We start from the raw sequence: 21,370 nt of genomic DNA on the forward strand, positions 1-21,370 counted from the left end.
TAACTTTCACACTGAACAGCCTCTGAATTAAAAGAAACAAGTTAGGTCTTTACAATTTCTGTCAAGACCGCTCTGGTCTAAATACTTCAGAGCCTGATGCTTTGTTAAGGTTCCCAGGAATTTCTCTTTATATTTCGTTTGAAATTTTCTTTCTTCTTTGTCCAGGGTGCTTCTACAGAACACTTCAGAACTCTTAAATAAACCAAAAAAAGGTACCATCAAGCCATCTACTCCTTCATAAATGATGTATACTGCTATAATTAACTATATACAAACTGGCATTGCAGTTTACCGTTACGTAGATGCCCTGAGTAGATGGATACAGCACCGAATTCCAAATGTAATACCTCACAGAGTACTTGCTTCACACTGAAGTTGGGGTGAGGATGAAACAGCAGCTTCCAGGAACGTGGAAGCCAAAGCCCGAGGTTGAAGGGTTGGTAATAATGGAAGAGAAAAAGGAGAAAGGAGTGAGTCAGTTTGGGGCACGTAAGCAGGGACCTGTGTGGAAGAAGGACACAATGAGATACTAGGGTTAGGGAGATGCTTTGGTTGGGCACCTTCCCTAACACCTGCTCCAGAGGAGAGCAGCCAGGTGAGGCTGTTTGGAGGTTTCACCTATTCCCTCCCCTCAGACACCAGGAGGAGGAGGAATCAGTTTGTAATTGCAACCAGCTGGTCTCCCTTCCTGTGAGCAATAAGTAGTCTCTCTGCACCACACCATCCTTGTACACACCTAGCCAGGAAGGGGGAGAAGCAGCCCTCCTGGAAGTGGGTAGTGAAGGCTTCTAGAAGGAAGAGGGTGAAGCTGGGGATGCCCAAGGATAAGTGCATGGTGAGCGTTGCTCTGGGTTGAGGTGGCTGCTGTGGGGCTGATAGAAGGGACAGAGCAGGGACAGAGCAGGGAGAGGCTTTCAGAGGATGGAAAGTATCATCCCGTCGCTTTTTTTTTTTTTTTTTTTGGTGTTACTGAAAGTGACTTACTGTTGTAATTCATGTATAAATCATTACCTTATCTACCGCACAGCATGTGGCACGTTATTACCTTATCTACCCCAATGAACTGGCACAGCTGGATACCAGCCAGGTTTGACCACAGCCTTGCTCCCCCTGTCACTGTGTGCTCCCCAGGCACATCTGCCTGGGACCTTCTAGCAGCCTCATCTCTTCCCTGCTGCCTTGTTTCTAAGCCACCCCCACGTTCCCTCCCGCTGTCCCCACAACGTGGGATGTTTCCTCACCCCTGTGTTGTCTGATGGCCCTGAGTGTCCCCATCCACTGCTGCTTCAACTAAAAAGAAAGTAATTGTGTTTATTTAATTGTCACTTCATGTTAAGCGTGTAGTTAGAGCCCCCATTTCAATCTTGTTATCATTTTAGTTACTATCCTAAGGAAATTTTGTTTTTTTCCTGGGTGATAACCATTCAAGCAGGTAGTGCCCAAATAAATGTTGCAGTAGGCTTAGTACTTCTTTTGGCCAACCAGGGAGGTATTTCGCATGTGCATATAGTCAATTACGTTAAAGTTAAGTTAAACTTATTCAACTTTTTAAGGAAGTACAGAAAGCTAATACTTGTGGTATTCACAGTATTTAAATGAAGATAAAATAACCTAGGTCCACAAGAAGCAAAGGTCATCGCTGACTCAATTTGTTGTTTAGATGAATTGACTTCCATGATGAATAAGCGTTATCTGTAGTTTGTAGTTGACTTCAGGGTATCCAGTGCTGCAGGACCTGTACCTGATGGCATGGTGTGTGCCTACAGCACAGGATGCATCTCTGCGGGGGTGCTGGAGCCACCACACGTGCACCAAAAAGGGCACGGGGGAAGCAGGGGGGGACCTGAGGAAAAACTCCTTCCTTGGACTTCTAATAAAGAAATGAGGAGCATTGGAAGCAAGTACAAGAGGGTGGTAGTGGTCAAGGGATTTGAATGGGGTCTGAGGGAAAACAGACCTTTCACCGAGGACAAAGGAAGGAAGATAAAATTAATTATTAAAAATGATTGAGGCAGGGAATGACTTTGTCTTATAAAAAATAAATATTGGAACTACTGGGGAAAAATACTTAGGGCTATGCATGGGGCATAACTGGGAGCTTCAGCGTGAGAAAGGAAACATCTTTCGGTGATGACTGGTCAGCGCTCCTAGCAGAGGAGAAAACTTGGAGGTCCCCATGCACCTGGTGCCCAAGGACGCTGAGTGGTGTGGGGCTGCTGCTTGCCTGGATGCATGCACACTGCTGGGACTGGCTGTGCCCTGCACCAGGGGGATGGGGAAGCAAGCTGCCTCTGGCATCCGTATGGGCACTACTGCTTGTCCCAGATTAGCTGGCAGGGTGGAAAACCTATCATAAACAATTTTGTGCTATACCAAACGTTTCCTTCCCCAACGACTAAGTAGGAAGTAAAGGCTCCTAGAAGGCAGCTATGATGTGCTCACCCTGTTCTCAACCTTGTTTTTGCCTGCTGATGAAAGTTCTGCAATGTTTGTATTACAGCTATAATTATATTGCAACAAGGGAAAAAAAGAGGAAAAAAAAAACATTTAGTAAACCTAGCAATCATGGATTTCTTTTTTAGTCATGCAAAATTACTGCTTAGCAACTGGACACCAGACCTAGAAAGCTTATGTAATGCAAGAGAACAGGGGTTAGGAAGCATGTTGTGGATTAAAATGATTGCTGAGCAAGCCATGTAAGGAAGGAGCTTGCTGTGCCTTGGGTGCACGCTAACAGCAGCACAAGCGAAAGGCTGAGGAGATGTGCCAGAGAGCACGCTGTGGAAAGCTGGGCCAGGGCTCTCTGCGGTTCCTGGGTCAGCGCATGGGGCTGGCCATGCCAGTGTGCACCCCAGTCAGCCTCAAGCTTGGGTGTTGGGCTCCCTGCTGCTGCCAACCAGGCCGCAGTATGCCTCTGATTGCCTCTACAGAGCCCCTGCGCGGGCTGAGGGCTTCTCCATGCTGGCCTGATCCACTCCCTGCACGGGCTGCTTCTTGGTGCCACCTTCTGTACATCGGTTTGGACAGCACGAGTCATGAGCTGCTCTAATTTCTATTCCTGGCTTCGTGGCCGGAGTGCTATTTGTTCTTATTTGATCTCTCTGAAGAGCGATGTCAATGAGCTGCTCAAGGAATTTGTTTAAGACCTCTTAGTTGGGCATCCTTTCCTACCCCTCACGTGTTTTGTCTCAAGGACATGCGTAGCTCCTCACATTGCTCAGGTCTTTATCACTACTCTGCCTCAGTGGATTGCAGCAAATGATTCTCGGGCCTCTGGGACACTTTGATTAATGTATTTCCTGAGGCAATTAGGCATTGTTTTGAAAAATATGTTTGGCAGCCAACCAGGATTCATTTTCAAGAGCTACGTTGCCTGCAATTTGTTGTTCTTGCTATGAATTTTAGAATTTGCAATTTGAGCTTTTTCTCTTTGCTTCTTTTTCCATGCTGCATCAGTAATGCAAATAGGACAGTCCAAATTATTAAAATTACCTTTTTCTTTTTTTTTTTTTCATTGATATTCATACGGTGGTGTATTGTAGCTCTCACTGGGAAAATCACTCACTAAGCCCAGAAGAATTTAGCACGAAACTGTTCTGCTGTGACATCTACCCCCAAGTCTTCTGTTATTGAGCAACTTCAACAGCGAGCCTTGGCCTAGCTAAACTGCTGCTGCTTGCTGGGCTCTAGTCAGAGAAGCCACCTTTGTTTCTTTGTCTGCTTCTATTTATGTGAAGAGATACAATAAGAACCAGGAGCACAGATGCTGTCTTTTCTTGGACTCTGCAGTGTGGCACCAGTGGCCTGAGTAACAAGCAGTGACTTTTTTTTCCTTTTTCCCCCTCATTACACTGTAAGTGTGCTGAAAGCAGCCAGAGGAATGAGGCCCTCGGTGCTGTCATGGCCTACTGGAGCGACAGCAGCCAGTGCCGCGTCCTTCCCGGTGTCCGTCACTGAGCGTCGCTGACCTGCACATGGAGAGGGTGTGGGAGGAGGAGAAAGGAGAGAGACCACCAAGTCTTTAGCAGAAAGTGCCTTGGATGCAGCCATTGTCTGCTAGGGAGACAAACTTCCCAGTTAGGCTAATCTGAAAATAGACATTATTCAGACTGGTAAACCTCTTTGTTTCAATGCCAGTTTCTCTTGTGCTGTTTTTGCTCCTGCATTGCTTATGTTACACTGCTATTGCTCCCCGCGCTGTATTGGGTGTTTACTAAGATATTTCCCCAACTGTCTTGAATGTGGTGTTTCGAGCTTCAGTCAAATCCCAAATACTAGCAAGCAGGGAAATCAGGAATTTAGCTTCAGGTGCATTCTTGAACACAGAGTCAGCATGGACATAACGGAGTGAAAATGACCTCCTGGCCCCTGCCTCACACATGGCTCTGCCCGTGGGGCTGCCGGGCCTTGCAGCCACTGCTCGCTGCAGCCTGTATTCCAGCATGGTGTAGTTATTTTTTTAATACTTTGGCTATCTGTTTGAAAGCATTTCTTCAGTAGAGTTTTTTTGTTTTTGTTTTTTTCCCCCTTCATCAGTTATAAACACAACCTGTAAGCTCACTATTGGCCAATGCAGAGGACAAACGTGGCAAAGAGCTTGCAGCCTGCAAGGGGGCAAAATAAACCCGGAGCGTGGCAGGTGAGAGCTGCACAACAGGAACCACAGAAGCCAGTATTTTCCATTCATTACCAACAAAAAGCTGTGCGAGTACTGGCAAAGATCGCAAGGTAAGCAATAAAAGTGCGTATTTTGGCATGGAGTCAGTGGCTGTTGAAGTACACCCCACAGAGGCAGGCCTGCCATGGGAAGGAGCAGGGCTCGGCCCCCGGGAGCCACAGGGCAGCGGGGCTGGGGAGCCGAGTCTCCTGCCCCAATTGCTGCCATGAGGGGGGTGCTGCCTTCACCCGCAGCCGTAGGTGAGATGGATGCTTTGCAGATATCCCTGCTACGTGCTTTCTGGGACCAGAGAGGGTGTGGGGAGGGGGAGCCCTTTGCAAGAAGGGAGAGTGCTCTGCCAGGTAGTTTCAGAACTAAAAATAAAATAGACGTGCTTTGCTCAGTGTTTACTCAGCTAACACTGGCCATGAAAGACTTGCTAGCACAAAATGAGGTGCCCTGGGGCTCCTGCAGGCTCACAGAGGTGTTTTGCAAGGTTGTAAATTTTATCCTGCTGTGCTTTCCCCGGGAGCGATGGGGATGGCTCTGGCTGTGGCGTGCGAGCACCCTGTGGTGTGGAGCCCTCCAGGGCACCGCTGTGCTCCCAGCCAGAGCTGGCCATGTGGGACATGTGCTGTGGAGTGCTCCGGTAGCCAACTGCTTCAGTGCTTGGTAGGGATGGCCCTGGTAGGGATGGTTGTGGCCAGTGATGTCCTTGTGGGCCTGCGCTCGGAAGAGCTCATGTCAGTGATGAGCTGGGATGATGTGACTTTTCTGGTGGACTGGGTAAGAGAAGGAGCTAAGCAGTGAAACATGCTTCCCACACTGCCAGTTCTCCTTTCCACTGGCTTCTCGGTGGAGCTCCCCCAAAATGTCTCTAGGAAAATTCTGAAATACAGCATACGGGCCGAAACGTGTCAGGTCTCACAGGAGCTGAACAAGCAGCTTGCTTTTGTGTAGCGCTGGAAGTGAACAGTCTGCACTGCAGTTACTCCAACAAAGAATCAATCCTTATTTTAAAACAGATGTGTATTTAAACATGTAAATGTGAGCATCCAGAGAGCTCCTTCAGGTCAAATGCTGCCTTTCTTGTGAAAGCTTTTATATGCAGTGACATGCAGGTAAGATGATAGATGCGATTCCAGAAGTCAGGCAGTGCCAAGCTCTGCTTTCGACACTTGTAGTAACTCAGCTTTGTACTTATAAAAGCAAATTTGCATCAGATATGTACCCAAAACATAATATAATGATACAAGGCCATATCCTGAGGCAGATGGATCTCAGAGAGCCCTCAGGTGCCCAGCGCTTGATTAACCCTTACCTAGGTGACTGCCTGGTCAGCACATGGCAGGGCTGGCAGTGCCCACGGGGCCCCCGGGTCACCCCTGGGCCACTCTCTGTCCAGTTTTACTTTTGTCTGTCACTTCTGTGCCTTGCAGGGTTTTCTATGTCTGCAGAGAGAGAACTTCTGCTTGGTGGCTATAGGTGAATCTCAGAACAAACCTCGGGGATGGCTTTGGGGGTGCTGAGCTTGGCTTGGCACCGGTTTGTCACAGTGATCTGAATATGGCTAAATTGAGTGAAGCCTGGGTGTGTTTTCTGCCTTGCTGGCCTGGCCTGTACAGCTGTGTGATGTTTGTCTGGGCACTGGAGGAACAGAGCTTCTGGGCAGAGGGGTGAGGGGCTTCCTGCTTCAGTCGTAGAGTAACAGTTCAGATCCAATTGCTGGTTTGCTCTGTATTTATCCCTCTAGAACAAGTCTCTTGCATGGGACCTTTCTGCAGCAACAGGCAGTAGCAGAGGTTTGTGTCAGGCCGAGTACATTTTGCAGAGGTGTAGGAGGCTTCCAGAGGGAGACTTGCCCTGCCGGGAAGGGGCAGGGACTTTAATAACTTTCGTACAGGTGTCTCCCAACCCCATCCAAGCATAACTGAGATTTCCCTGAGCACACCAGCAGTGTCTGAGAAGCCCTGCAGTGCGTGAAGGTCTTTGTGAGGGGATGTGTCAGCCCTTTGCTGTCCTCACAGCACTCTTCCAGAAGCATGCTTCTTTCTGATGAGGTAAATGTGCACTGTGTCTGTGCTACAACATGTCAGCTCTGTAACCACAGAGACTACGACCACGCTTTTGACATGAGTTCTTGGTATTTTAATTCTTTTGGCTTGTGCAGTAGAAAACAAAGAAAAGAAACACTGAAAACAATTTGCTACAAACATCAGTGGGAATGAAATACATTTGTGGAATGGCTCAGTATGGAAAGCTGCAACTCTGAATTTCTTAAAATTGTAGATTTAAATCCTACATGCCATACGTGTTGGTATCTACAAATGCTTAGCATGTTCTTATGTGCACTGGGCTAAGCAGAAGTACAGTCCATTAGGATCTCAGGATTTGTTAATTCCTTGAATGCACTGAAAATATTTCCTCCCTCTGTCATGCTCTGCCAAGAGATGGCTTGCAACAGCAGCCTCTGAAACGCGGTGCTGTGCCCACTGCCCCTTGTTGCTCACCTGTCATGACCTGGTGGTGATCGTGACGAGCAACTGGCTGTGGGAGATGGCTCCCAGCAGGATGGGTGTCCTGCTGCCTGCAGCTGGAGGGGTAACCAGCACGTGGCCAGTCCACGCGATGTCCAGCCAGCTGCCTTCTCTTATCCAGCGTGGCCATGAGCTGCTGTCACCAGCAATGCCGCTCTTCTGACACCAAACTGCATTATAATCTGCAACTACTGTATTTGCAAGTTTAAAATTATATATAAAACACGCTGCTAATATTGCTAATATTTTCAGCTGTTATGCCCTTACTCTCCCTGATATAACATCCACCAAGTGGAATTCGACACGCAAGTCTATCGTGATGAGCAGCTGAGCTCCCCACACGGCAACGCACGTACCCCCAAGAGGATGGCTGAGGCGCAGGTGGCTTTACCCTCTGCAAAGGGTAAATGAACAAAGGCACCACAAAATGGGGTGGGCAGTGTGGGGAACAGGGGTGTAAGCATCCCATTACTGGCAGCATTGTTCAAGGTGATCTCTGTTCTCTTTGTTAGCTTCACTCTCGCTTCCCCTGCGCGGCCCCTGCAGACATCAGAGCCTCCTGCACCTGCTCTTTCCCCCACTCTACTCAGGAATTGCATTTGTGCTTGTAACTCAGGACAAATATTTCAGTCAAAATCTTGTGTTCCTCGCTGTCAGAAGCACTTGGCGTTCTGCTCACTTGTAATGGGGCTGTGTGGTGTCACCCTGCCAAAAAGACTTATCTGCAGTGGTGTTTGTTCATGGCTGGCTTCCTTCAGGCTAGAGTGGGCAGCATCCCTTTGCAGAGCTTGTTCCTGATGTGCAAATTATAGAAACAATATCCTGAATTTGGATAGTAGGGAGTTGTGGGTTTTTTGCTTTGTTTTTAATCTATGTGAGTGCAACCTGTTCTGCCCTAGCACTGTGAGAAATAGGCTTGCCTGGAATCTGAGGAGGGCTTCACAAACCATGCCAGAAACCTTGGAGCTAAATGTATGTGAAAAGGCTATTCTATGTGGGAATTACATATAAATAATCTGAAGATTTTAAATAAAGTATTGCAGGTTCTCCACCCTGCTTGTTGCAGACAGCCAGACCTTTCCGAGGGACACGAGCCTGTGTCACCCAGCAGCTACCATTTGCTGAAGGCAGTGGTTTTGCTCTCCTGCATCTGCTCAGGAGCCGACCGGCCAGTGCTGCGTTGCATGCAGGGACTGCGTTATGGAGCCCGTGGGACCCAAGGGCATTGTTGGCGTCGCCGCAATGCCTGCGGCCGGCCGTGCAGCAGCTGCTGGCCCTGGGCAAGGCTGGGGAGCAGCCAGCCGCCCCTTTGAAATGAGATCGCGGGGACAATGGGAGCTGCCGGCTGGAACACGAGCCCTGCCGAGCTATGTGGATGGAGGGTAAATGTAAACCTGGAGGCTGAGTGCCGGGTTAGTGGAGGAGAGCGGCCGAGGGGGAGTGATTTAAAAAGAAATACAAATGCAAATAAAACAAAATAAAATTAAGGCATCCATCATGAAGCACTGACGCAGCTGACAGGCAGCACAAAGGATGTCTGTAAGACATACAAAGAGCAGCTGGTGTCACCCAGAGGCGAAGCGAAGGAAGCTCTTTGTGGGGAATGTTTTCCAGAAAAGGATGTTCAGAGCGCTGCGTACAGGTGGCTGTGTTGGCCATCCAGACCAGCAGCCTGTCTCCGAACAGCAGGTGCCTAGGCAGAAGTGCTTTTTTGCATCCAGCAGCGCTCCCCGGGATGCAGTGCCAGCCCCCTGTGCCTTGTGACGATGGGGTTTCTGTGACAGGAATCACTCCTGTATTTAGTAGCGTGAAGCTAATTGATCTAGCTGTGGTTTTTTGTCTTCTCCAGACCGTTTTACAGACCCTGCCCAAAGCCCTTTCTCCCTCTGGCTTCTCTTCTAGCTGGAAGGCCGTACTCTTATCTATTTGTTCCTGGTACGGAAGCCATTCTCTACCTTGGATGTCTTTGCAATTTTCTCCCCTTGAAATCAGAGGACCAGAACTGCCAGCAGCACTCAGGACACCATGATTATAGCAACATTGTCTTTCCTTGTTGCTTCCTCTCCTTTCCTAGGAACCAAGAGGCTGTCTTTCCTCACTATGCTGAGCACCGAGCTGAGCCTTTCACAGAACTGTCTGTCTCGTAGTTTTGATCCTGCGTGACATCAGTGAGCTCGGAGGAAGTCACTGTTTATTTTATATATTTGTTTATATAATTCTTCAGAGATGGTCTTTGTCTTTACTTGCCCATATCTCCCACTGTAATTACCAAACACCTAGCTCTTCACCCCTTTTCCGGGTGATTTATGGTGCTAATAAGCAGGCATCAGCATGCCCTGGAGGAATCCACTGGATCTACCCTGCTATGGAAACTAATCCTATGGAGACTGGAGATATGGAAACATATCCCTACCATTTGCCCTTCCACAGTTCAGTAAGCTTATCTATGGGAAGGTTTTCTCTCTTACTCCAGGTTATTTAGGTTAGCTTGTAGCTGTCAGGGTAGGGACACTACCCAGTACCTTCTGAACATCGCAGTAGGTTCCAGGTGATGGATCTCTCTTGAATGTATTTTTTCATGTCTTCACAGATCCACCTGCAAAGCAATAGGAACAGCAGCCCAGTTCCCAGAATTCAGCCTGTATGCCAATGAGGGTACATCAGAAATAAGTGACCGAGCTGTTTTCCCTGAGAGAAATAAAATCCCAGATCTGATGAGTCACTCCAGTCAGAGGGTGATGCACACATGGCCTGGTCTCTAGTTTGGGAAGGTTCTGCAGTCTCGCTGTGATGCCCTGCTACGTTACAGACAGTCCTTTCTTATTTATTAAACACAAATCACAGTGCCACTTAGAAAATACGGCCTTCTGTAAACAGTAGGAGATACTTTACCGGTGAAACACATTGTGCTCCCATTCCCCAGCCGGTGCGGTGGCCCTCAGCTGTCATTCCCAAAAACAGGTGGTGTAAGGCAACACCTCGGCGGCTGTATCAATCCGGCCCCTTGGCAGGAGGCCGTCCAGCCCCCCGCCCCCCCCCCCGGGAGATGTTAAAGGCACTGAGTGCGCTCTGGGCTCCGTGGAGCTGCAGCAGGAGGGAGCCCAGGTGATGGAGATCTGTCGTGTGCTCCTCCTCGTCTTCTCCACAGGTAAACAAGCGTGGTTCAGCGATTGTCTTGGGCTGGGTCCTTGGGAGGGTGCGGGAGCACAGCTTTGTGTATGCATTTGTATAAATGCATGTGTTCTGGGAGCAGCCTGTCCAGAAGGAGGTTTTATGACATGCCGTATCACTCAAATAAGAGCTTTGGCGTGCTCTGATAGCAGGTAAAACATTCCTAATTTCAGCCCTCAGACAGTTTGAAGTGAGAAGTTTGTGTTTAGTTGTTTTCCTCTCTGTGTGTTTGCCATCTTTTTGCCATGCTCTCATTTACTCTAGTGCTAAATTTATTTCCCAGTGTATGAGAGGGTCTAGCAAACATGGTTTGAAGTGTAAAATTTCACCAGTTTCAGGACTACCGACAAAGATGCAGAATAGTTTTGCAGCTGTGTATGTTGTACCAGGATAATTCTCTGTAAATTGTCCTTTGGAAGAATAAGGATTTTGTGATCCTAAACCTTTTTCACCAAAATCAAGAAGTATACCAAATTCCTACCAAGCCCCTCCAGAAGGTAACTGTGTGAAGGATTTTAATTGGATTAATAAAGCATAGCAAAATGTTTAACCTAGCTGTGACACTATGATCACAGCGTAGGAAGCGAAAGCAGCCATCGGGAAGCGAGCAGTGCCCGGCTGCTCAGGGCCCGCACGGGGTTTTTGCAATGACACCCAGGTATTTTAATAGCGTCTGGTGACAGGACAAGGCTAAGACAAAATCCTTGGCATCTCAGCTTAGCTGTATGAGAGGACCTGGTGAAAAGGCAGTTAGGAAATAAGGGGAAATCCTGGCTTAGTCTGGAGTCAGCAGCAAAATTCTTGTTGAATTCAACAGCCCAGGACCTGTACTGAGAGACAAAAAGGCAAGGGAGAGATCTTCCAAACATGCTTGTGGTGAGGCTCAGCTGTTCTCCACCGCCTCTCGCTGCCATTAAGAGGGGTAGGTGGCTCAGCAGACAAGGGAGCACAGGACATAGAAATATGAGCACAAGTTGTGAACTGCTTCTTTCTCTGCCCTCCTGGGTGCTGCCGGAGTGGCTCCCGGCATCAGAAGGATCTTGTTCTGCGTAGGCCTCAGGTGGAAGAGCCTGGATAATGCTTTCACCCAAATGGCTGAGGTTGGCCCCATTTAACATCACTATTACTGGCAGGACCATAGGATCAAAGGCGGACAGGGCAGCGACATAAGAAATTCCTGATGATGGGTATCCTCTGTGCTGAACTGTCTGTAAATGCTGAGCCCAACCACAGCCGTGGGTTGGGAGAGCCTGCAGGGGATTGATTCCTAACGCACAGTCTGACTTCCACAGTCACGGCCATTTGTTTTTGCCATCTACATGTTGGCAGCTCTTGCTGCCTTCATCCTGATCTGACCTGCAGATCAGATAAGCAATTGCCCCTGCTGGTGGCATTTGCAGCACACAGGTGAACTGAGAGAGGAGCCACAAGGTGGGCTTGGCGCTGGCCAGCCACGGGGCCTAGCTTCTGGTGGCACTTGCCCTGTGCCTGGCCCCACAGCATGTCCCCTGCCCCATCCCACTGACACCTTCCTGCCCTTCGCAGCCGGGCTGGCCCTGTGCTACGAGCACGAGACACGCCTCGTCGAGGACCTGTTCAGGGACTACAACAAGGTCGTGCGGCCTGTCGAGGACCATCGGGATGCCGTTGTCGTCACGGTTGGGCTGCAGCTCATTCAGCTTATTAACGTGGTACGGTATGGGCGTGTGGCACGGTGCACATGGCACTGTTGGTTGACGGGGTATCGCCAAATGCCGTCACTTTCCTTCTCCTCTAATCCTGGTGTCTGCTGCTGGTGTCTCCTTTTCTTTCTTTCTATTTTTTTAAGGATGAAGTAAATCAGATTGTAACAACCAACGTACGTCTGAAGCAGGTAACTAAATATTGCTAACTATTCTGTCCTGTTCAAATAAATGTGCTAGACACAGCCAGGAATGAACTACTTTTGGGGGCAACTTGGACCAATGGGTCAGCTGGTGGAGTATTTCTTCGTTCTAGGGCCTCAAGAACAAAAAGCTTTGGACACTAGTGGCCTTAAGAAAATCATTTTGCACCTGAATATTCCTTCTCTGATAGCAATTCAAACAGTAGGCTTTGGGTATATTTATTTTGGATTAAGTGTCTTAAACCAATATTGAAGTTAATGTTAAAAACAACAAAAAATCTGTGGGACCCAGTAACACATATTGATGCTTACCTGCACGACCCAAAGCTAGGGAGGTGGGTGTCTCTAGGAAGTATCAAGCAGTGCTGGGAGAGGTTCTCCCTGGCTGAACTCCTCCCTCTGCAGCAATGGACAGACGTCAACCTGAAGTGGAATCCAGAAGACTATGGCGGCGTGAAACAGATCCGCATCCCATCAGATGACATCTGGCGCCCGGACCTTGTCCTTTACAACAAGTAAGCAGTGTAGGAAGGAAAGGACATCTCTGCCCAGTAGCACCTTTATGAAAACTGAGACAGGAGGGTGTTTTTGCACTGCCTGCTCTCTAATCCTGTCCCACAGCAATCCCATCCCACCGCAAGGACCAGAGGCTGAGCACCAACTGCTTTCCACAGACAGCTAGGCTGCTCCTAGGCCGCTGGGTAGCTGCTAACATCCTTCCTTTCACAGTGCAGACGGTGATTTTGCCATTGTTAAATACACCAAAGTCCTTCTGGAACACACAGGAAAGATCACTTGGACGCCACCTGCCATTTTTAAAAGTTACTGTGAAATTATTGTCACGCACTTCCCATTTGACCAGCAGAACTGCAGCATGAAGCTGGGAACTTGGACGTATGATGGTACGGTGGTGGTTATTAACCCGGTAAGCAACAGTTTGGTAACTGGGAAAAGCAGTAAAGACCTGGGTACCTTCTTAGAGAAATCTCAGATTTAGAATGGAAAATAACTGTGTTTTGACTGAAAAACAAGCAGACACTACCTGTATAATACAGAAGCCCCGTTTATAGACCGATCACAAAAATTGCCCAGTTTGACTTCTCAAATTCTGAGTATACTTATTTCCCATGTCTTCCCCAAATTTCCTGCCTGCCTATCCTCTTACAGATTCATGCCACTCCTTATGGTGCTGCACATTCTGCTTTTGTTTTCCTTATTTTGGGGGGGATAACTTTTTATCTGCTTATGACTTTCTGTTTACAAGGACTCTTTCCCTGTCTCTTCAGGTATGTCGCCAACCTGTAGATACTTAATTAATCTTTCCCTTCAGTGGACTATCCCTGATTCCTTCTTTAAAACATTCAGTTGAGCTCTGTGCAAAGGATGATGTTCTAAAGCAAAATCACATAAATAAGAGTGGTTGCTTTGCTTACAAAGATGCGTAAAGTGCCTGACTTATTGGAAATTCTGTTCCTGAGTGACTGCCAAGTTAGGTTTTGTTCAGAACATCTAATACTCTATTTCTATTATTTATTTTCTGTCAGGAGAGTGATCGTCCTGACCTGAGCAACTTCATGGAGAGCGGCGAGTGGGTGATGAAGGACTACCGGGGCTGGAAGCACTGGGTTTACTACGCTTGCTGCCCCGACACGCCCTACCTGGACATCACGTACCACTTCCTCATGCAGCGCCTGCCTCTCTACTTCATCGTCAATGTCATCATTCCCTGCCTGCTTTTCTCATTTTTAACTGGGTTGGTTTTTTATCTGCCCACGGATTCAGGTATGTGAATTTATTCATTCTACTGCCATAAAGATGGCTCTTCTAACAAGTTTTGGGGAAATTCTGGGCACCTGAAGCCACCACCCAACCCAAGAGGTAGTGTTTGCTAAACAGATGTTTCAGCTCAAAATAACAGGTCTAAATATTCTGCAAATAAAAGGTAAGCTCTGAAAGCTGAAACTATTAATATGGACAAATTGGGCTGATTTCCTATGGAAAACACTGATTAACTGTCCAGTTAACTAACTTCTGCAAAACAATGATTTGGCTAGCCGATTTTCTTATTCTGTCACTCAGGCTTTTAGTACAGTTGTACGTCGCACAGTACATGAGCAAGCGGGGGGCCTGAGGCCCCTCTGCACCGTGCTGGAGCAGCCACCTTGTCATTTGCGTGCGCACGTTGGCTTGTTTGACATGGAGTAATTCTGGCCTCTTCTGGCCTGCTTTGTCCCTGCTGAGCACCTCTGCTGAAGAAAGCTCTTTCTCCCTGCTACCATGTCTCATGCTTTGTTCATTCTGCCTTGCCCAGCTTCTCATACTGCTAAATTTCACTGAGCCCCTTCTGTGAAGACTTCCAACGCAAGTTCTTTGGGTGGAGAACTTTACAGAAAGTTGAAGTGGATAGAAAAAAGCTGTGTGAATCATGATTTGTGGTTCAGTTCTGACATCCTAAGTACCGAAATGTCCCCCATAGCAGCTGACCTCTGGTGCCAGACGTGATTTTTTTTTTTTTGTCCGCTCACTTGCGCTCTGGCAGGCTCATGCTGTGCTGAGGCAGGTGGACCCCAGAAGGCTCTGGAGCAGGCATTAATCAGGTGCATGCACTTCATCATTCAAATCCCACAGCTCATAAAGTGCTCCTGGCAAGTAAGCTTTCCATACCCACCACCTGTACCTCAGCCTAGTCCTGTCTGGTGACTTCCATTGTACTGCTGGACCTGGGGCTGTGTGAGGCAGTCGGGTTTGGCCAGCAGCATTACCACTTTGGGTGCTGAGAGTGCTGATAGCGCTCCAGGTGCATGAAAATGCATGTGTGTGGATAACCATCATCCACATCTGAACTTCTCAAATTGATGGTCTCAGTTCTGAATTATATGAACAGCAGAGTTATTGTTTTTCTTTATTATAATTAGTTTGTTTTTGTGTTTTGGCATGGCAGGTGAGAAAATGACTCTCAGCATCTCTGTCTTGCTGTCTCTGACTGTGTTCCTTCTGGTCATTGTGGAGCTGATTCCCTCCACCTCCAGCGCAGTGCCTCTGATAGGCAAATACATGCTGTTTACCATGGTGTTTGTCATCGCTTCAATCATCATTACGGTCATCGTCATCAACACCCACCACCGCTCCCCCAGCACTCACACCATGCCGCACTGGGTCAGGAAGGTGAGCTCGATGCTTTTGCATGTTCTGTGGTTTCCACAGAGCATTGTGTGTGTTGTTTGTGGGGTTTTTTTTGGAGGATTTTCTCCTAGAAGTCAGCATGAATCAGGGAAGTAGATGCATCATGTTAGATCTCTCCAGGCACAAGAGCCAGCGTTTCCTACCTAGTTGTGTGTAAAGGCAACGAGACTGCCAAGTTGCTCCGTTACGTAACAGAATTGCCCACTGGGTAAAGTCCTGAAGGGAACGGGCAAGGCAAAGCATGGGCAGCTAGGGTACAGGGAGGAGAAAGCTGGCCAGCTGGGCCCGAGGGATGTTGCTAGTCTAATTATCCACTTCTGCCTGCCCAGGGCCAAGCCCATCAGATCGTGTGAACTGGGAGCGCAAAGGTTGCCAGGGATAGCTGTGCTCAGCTTCCCGTTCTGCAAAAGACAGTTTAGCAAGAGCCAAGGTCTTCTCTGTACTTTTCCAATAGTTCTGCAGTCCTTGGGAAGCAAGGAGATGTTTGCACACCAGCCTAAGTGGTGACCGTGAGGTGTAGAAATAATTGGGTGTCCGTTACTGCGAGCTCTTTTCCAGGCAGACAGTACCAAAGGGGACCCAGCCAGTTATTCTTATCTTCTATAAGCCTGCCTAGGTTCATATTAAGCCATGACATGAACAGGAGGTTGCTCTGCGGATTTCCTTTTAAGGCTACAGCTTACATCAGATTTGTTCTGCAGCACAAAGAACACTGCAGAAGAGAGATTTGAAATGACAAACACTGCATGTGCTTAAAACTGATCTGGAAGTAAGGCTCCCTTATGCCAAAGGAAATTACATGTGCCTATAAGGCTTGTAATAATAAACTATTGGAATAGCAAAGTCAGGCATAAGTAGCCAGGAGACCCTCTGCCGGCTACACGGCTGAGCAAAATCACTTCCAGAAAGTGTGTGACGGGCCTGCGGATGACACAGACACAGTGTGAATGCAGCATGTGGTGTGACATACTCCAAAGCGGAATTTCTAGTGAGCCCAGGACAGGAAGTTATCTGGGACCTGAGCAGCTTGCCCTTGTTTATTGCAGAGCTGCATCTGCAAAGCAGCCCCTCCAAACAGAAACGTTCCTCTTCTGCCTCTTTGTTTTCAGATCTTTATTGACACAATCCCAAACATCATGTTTTTCTCTACAATGAAACGACCATCCAGGAATAAACCAGACAAAAGGATTTTTGCAGAAGATATTGATATTTCTGAAATATCTGGGAAGCCAGGTCCTATGCCTGTCAACTTCTACTCCCCACTTACCAAAAATCCAGATGTGAAAAATGCTATAGAGGGAATCAAATACATTGCGGAAACGATGAAATCGGACCAAGAATCCAGTAATGTAAGGCATTCTTTGTGCATGATTCATTTCTTGCTTTCAAACTCCTACATCTCATTTTTTGGCAAAATATCCATGACTCAAAAAAAAAAAAAAAAAAAAAGGCAACACTCCAAACCCTGTTTTGGCTTTAGCAGGGGACAGTCTTCTGCCCTTGATTCACTCTTTGAGGAGTTACAGGTAGTAGTCACAGATAGCAATTGAATCTCAGTTAAAAAAAAAAAAAAAAAAAAAAAGAGAGAGAGAAAATAATAAAGTAGCAGTGCTATGGTTTTCTTAATGTGGTATGTGAAGCCACAGAGCTGGAGTGTGAGTAGCAGCGCAGATTCCAGAACTGTTAGCAATTCCAAGAACCATTCCTCCTGTCCCCAGCTTGGGCGTCTTCCCCCTGTGGTAAGCAATCTTAACAAGCCAGGAAGCAAGCCCAACTGCAGAATTCAGATGTAGTTTTGAGAAGCCACTGTGACTTCCAAATGATAATTCCTGTTTTGATAAGGTTTTCTGTTGATCCATGAATGCTACAAGTAGTCCCTGCAAGTGAAACACATCAGGAGCTACTCCGATTACTGTCTTTTTCCACATTGCAAGCCAAAGGAAGGATAACTGCGTGTAGAGTCACATATGGCCGTGTTCCCCAGGAAAACCTAGCTCTGCCTCCTCCTAGTGTGTTCGATGCAATTAACCCCCTCTTTCATTTCAATTTTTGCAGCTCACACAGCTTTTGAACAGGTAACTCAGTACCAATCCCTCACCTTTCTAAATGATCAGCTGCTTCCTGCTGAGAAGTGGATGTCTAGCGGTGACAGCTAGCCTGCAGATGGGGAGGGGCTTCTCGGGGACGATAATTTGGCCTCTCCTCCACTCGGGCAGAATTTACACCCCAGTGTTTGTTCCTGTGACCACATTCCAGAAGCGTGTGAGATGGCTCCGGTCATAGTCTCGTGTTCCCAATGGCTCCTCGGCAGATAAAGTGCTACCTTCAGCAGGGCTGGCGTGGTTTCAGTGCCTCTGGGCTCTGCTTCCTCCTGTACTTACAAGGAGGGTCTCCAGTTACTGGCAAGTGCTCCCTTCGGAAGTGGAGCCCAGCTGTTTGTGTCATCTAGGCACCACTTCCAGAGGGTTTCAAAAATCAAATTCCAAAAATAAACCTCAGGCTGTGGCTCCTGAAGGCTTGTCACATCATTGCATTTGCTTATGAACAACCTCGAAGCAGTATTGGTAACAGTGTCCTCCTCTAGATGACTCACAGCAGCCCCTTCTACTTGTGGTGCACCTGAGGCAAAAGAAGAGGGTGCCTCAGGCCAGGGCGCCTGGGTTGTAGGGCAGAGTTGCAGGGTGGGAATGCCGAGCCCTCGGCCCTGCTGCGCTCCATGCCCCACCCTCTGCTCTTTGCTGGTTTGTGCCATGATCTGTGAGAGGGAAAAAGACTAAGGGAGCTGCAGAGAAGGCTGTCCCAGACCTTAGAGTGCATGGTAGGCATGGAAAGCAGAGACTGGAGCTAAATTAATGAGTAATTGCTTAGGCATCCCATTAGAACGAAAAGGCAATAGGAAAACAAAAGCCAGTTGGGTCAAACTAATTGTTTGGCTTCCTACTTTTTTTAAGCTGTCTTTCAAAAGCAACCATTTGACTAAAAATTAGGCTTTCCAGCATTATTTAAAATGAAATTGTTCACCAAATTATCAGGTGTTTTAACAATTTAGTCTTGAAACTTGTATTTCTAGGTAGCTTAGGATTTCTGAATCACTGACCTGATTTTGCAAAGAAAATGAGTATTTTTTGCATACCAGTGGATCTTACTGAAGAGCCCTTCCATTGTTCAAGACAGTAAATTACAAGAATGTTCACAGCAGACACAGTTTTGCAGAGATTTTACTATCTCCTTTCTTTCTTCCTCAGGCTGCAGAAGAGTGGAAGTTTGTTGCGATGGTGATCGATCATCTTCTCCTTGGTATATTTATGCTAGTTTGTATTATTGGAACACTAGCTGTATTTGCTGGTCGCCTGATTGAATTAAATCAGCAAGGATGAACATCAGATGGAAACTATTTGCTGCCCTGGTAAGCATCTGAAAGCATCTTAACCATCAAAACCTGGCCAGCCCCTGGAAGTTTCACAGGCAGGACTCAGTTCCCCTGGGAATGAGCAGGAATAATAAAATGTAAGGCTCCATACTTAGCACTTCTGAGCTGCTGCTTGGTGCCATTTCATTGCCAAAAGACATACTTGTGCTACTGCTAGACCGAATGGCTGTCAGCCAGGTTTTGGTCCATTTTACCATTTATTAGAAATGTTAATGTATTAATAAGACTGTCTGACTTTGTAACCCACAGACACAATTCAAGTGACATCAATAGCAGTAATAAGCTTTAGCTGAGCAGTAAATCTGTATCCAGCTTTAGCTTCCAAGCTGGTTTCAATATCTGCTCTGTGGTTTTTGTATTGGCAGTGTCACAAATGACTCTCCTTGTAACATGGGCTGTAACCAGCAGAAATGTCTCGAACTCCTTGGTTAAGCACTTGATTTTCACGTACAAACCTGAAACGAGTGTCATGTGTGACTCTACCTACAGAAACTCCTGGTCCAGCAAAGAGGAGGGAATGTTCCTTGTTGTGGGAAGGATCCACAGCCAGTTGACTCTCGCACGTATTTATTGCTATCCAGGCCCACGATAAAGGACTTGCAGAGGAGGATTTTTCACCCTCTTCTATCGCTGAGCCCTGCTCTGTGGCCACCCAAATAAGCTGCAGACAGAGAGCAATCACACCTTGGTATCCACTCTCCATTTTGAGTGATGAGTAATTGTGGGGGCAGCTTCAAATTATGAGTGTTTAGTATGACATCTTAAACACAATTGTCTGTCCCCTGCTCTGCTGAAATATATCATGAGCATCAAAGTCAGATACACCATCACAAAGAATATTCTTATGGAAAGCGTGAATACTGGTTCTACTCCATGTGACAAAACGATAGAACCTCCACCCCTCAAATCTCCTGAATTAACCAAGCTTTCTTCAAATGTTGAGCAGCAGCTCACTCTAGTGACAAAACCGAGTAGTGCTGTTTTTGTCCAAAGACATTTGATATTGTAGGGTTGTTTTTTTCAGTAAATGTTCAACCCAGGCAACAAGCTTATGTTTGTCTCAATAACACAGTGTGGAAGTTCCAGCAGTGCTGTCTATTCTTCTCAAAAATAAATAAGCAGAGGTGGGGCAAAGAATACAAGTTACTCATCTTTCCGAGCTGGTTGCCCAAGCCAGTAAGACTAGTTTGCTAACATCTGTAAATAATTTGCTGTGAGGTTAATAAAATAACTTGCATTATGTTAATGTTCTACAGGAATGTGTCGTGTTTGCGGAGGACGGGCATTTGAAACACGCTATGGGGAAAATTAGGCTCTTGTGTAATAGTTCATTTACTGCAGCGGGGCTGTTTGGGCAATGTTTTGGTGAGGTGCAGTACTCGCCTAAAGCAAAGGGTTTGTGCGGGTCAGTCAATCACTTGTAATGCTCTGCTCGGCTCTTACGGTTTTGATGTTGGTAATCTTTGCCTCCGTGGATGATCATCAACCTCGTAATCGATGGCTGAAGATGTATGCTGGGCTAAACCTGCTGGCAGACGGAGGGCCTGCTGCCACTCTGCTTATCTTCAGTAAGTTCTCAGCTCTTGGATGGAGCCAAGCAATTCCCCAGCTTGCGAGGAGCTAAGTTGCCATGTAATGGTGCCTATGATGCTTAAATTGGGAGACTGTGACTGGCACTAACGTGGCAGGACAATCCTCTTAGGAGAACCTGTGGTTGAATCTTAGCATTAAAAATAAACATTAAGTAACAAGATTTGTGGTAAGCATCTGCAGTAGGCTTGTTCAGTTTCCTCGAAACACCTCCAGGGTACTGGTCCCCTAGTCCCATCTCTTTGTGTGCCTGTGTGCACGGGCTCACCTCTCCAGCTCTGGCTCTCTCCATACACAACTAGCTGCCCTGTCAGTCATTTCCTTCCAAAGAAAAAGTTTTGAAATTTATTTTATTTTTATTTGTGATAGTTTGATAATGTCTTAGACGCACAGTAAATCTTCTGTCTTCGTATCACTCTGAGCCTTGATAAACTAGGTACGTCTCAAAAGATGTGGCACTGGGGGTAGGGGGAGGAACAGCAAACAACTTCCCTCCTTGAGTTGCAGAATCTGGGCACTGTATTCTGACTTCCCATACAGACAGTCCTCCAAACATCAACAGGACACTTCAGGAGGAAGTTTACCTACGTCTCTCTTTTTTTGTTTTGAATACTCAGACTGTCTGGGCTGCCATTAATGTATGTTCCTAGATCACCTTTGTGGTAATATTTTTCTTAGGTACCACTAAGGTACCACTGACAGCCCCTGCTACTAATATCCATCCATTAAAACAGAATACCTACATCCAGGCTATGTCTTCTCATCTGCTACTGTCCTTTTAAAATTGTCAGCATGTCTGCATACCTGTTAAAATAGCAGCTTCAGAGCTTGTATATGTGCTGTCTTGGTCACTGTCAAAGCTAATTTACTGTCAATGTATAAGTACAAATTGTCTAACGATTTCTCATTCACAGACC

At 47.0% G+C, this 21,370-nt stretch overlaps 1 protein-coding gene across 1 annotated transcript; it reads left to right on the forward strand.

Moving 5' to 3' along the window:
• The first annotated feature begins 110 nt into the window (after window positions 1-110).
• Window positions 111-20,114, forward strand: CHRNA1 (cholinergic receptor nicotinic alpha 1 subunit). Its single transcript, XM_040562024.1, has 11 exons — window positions 111-835; window positions 9,785-10,342; window positions 11,911-12,056; window positions 12,194-12,238; window positions 12,656-12,765; window positions 12,980-13,175; window positions 13,795-14,032; window positions 15,192-15,415; window positions 16,543-16,782; window positions 18,679-18,839; window positions 19,353-20,114. The coding sequence occupies exons 2-10, from the start codon at window positions 10,303-10,305 to the stop codon at window positions 18,808-18,810; spliced, it is 1,371 nt and encodes a 456-aa protein (XP_040417958.1). The 5' UTR covers window positions 111-835; window positions 9,785-10,302; the 3' UTR covers window positions 18,811-18,839; window positions 19,353-20,114.
• Window positions 20,115-21,370: the final 1,256 nt, after the last annotated feature.

Source organism: Cygnus olor, chromosome 6, assembly GCF_009769625.2.
Source record: "Cygnus olor isolate bCygOlo1 chromosome 6, bCygOlo1.pri.v2, whole genome shotgun sequence".
Taxonomy (NCBI): Eukaryota; Metazoa; Chordata; class Aves; order Anseriformes; family Anatidae; genus Cygnus; species Cygnus olor.

Bases quoted from the DNA above. Each gene is read 5' to 3' on its own strand.
- CHRNA1 (XM_040562024.1), top strand. From the start codon at position 10,303: ATGGAGATCTGTCGTGTGCTCCTCCTCGTCTTCTCCACAG. The intron at 14,033-15,191 runs GTATGTGAATTT...TTGGCATGGCAG, and splicing joins TTATCTGCCCACGGATTCAG to GTGAGAAAATGACTCTCAGC. The intron at 16,783-18,678 runs GTAAGGCATTCT...TTTCTTCCTCAG, and splicing joins CGGACCAAGAATCCAGTAAT to GCTGCAGAAGAGTGGAAGTT.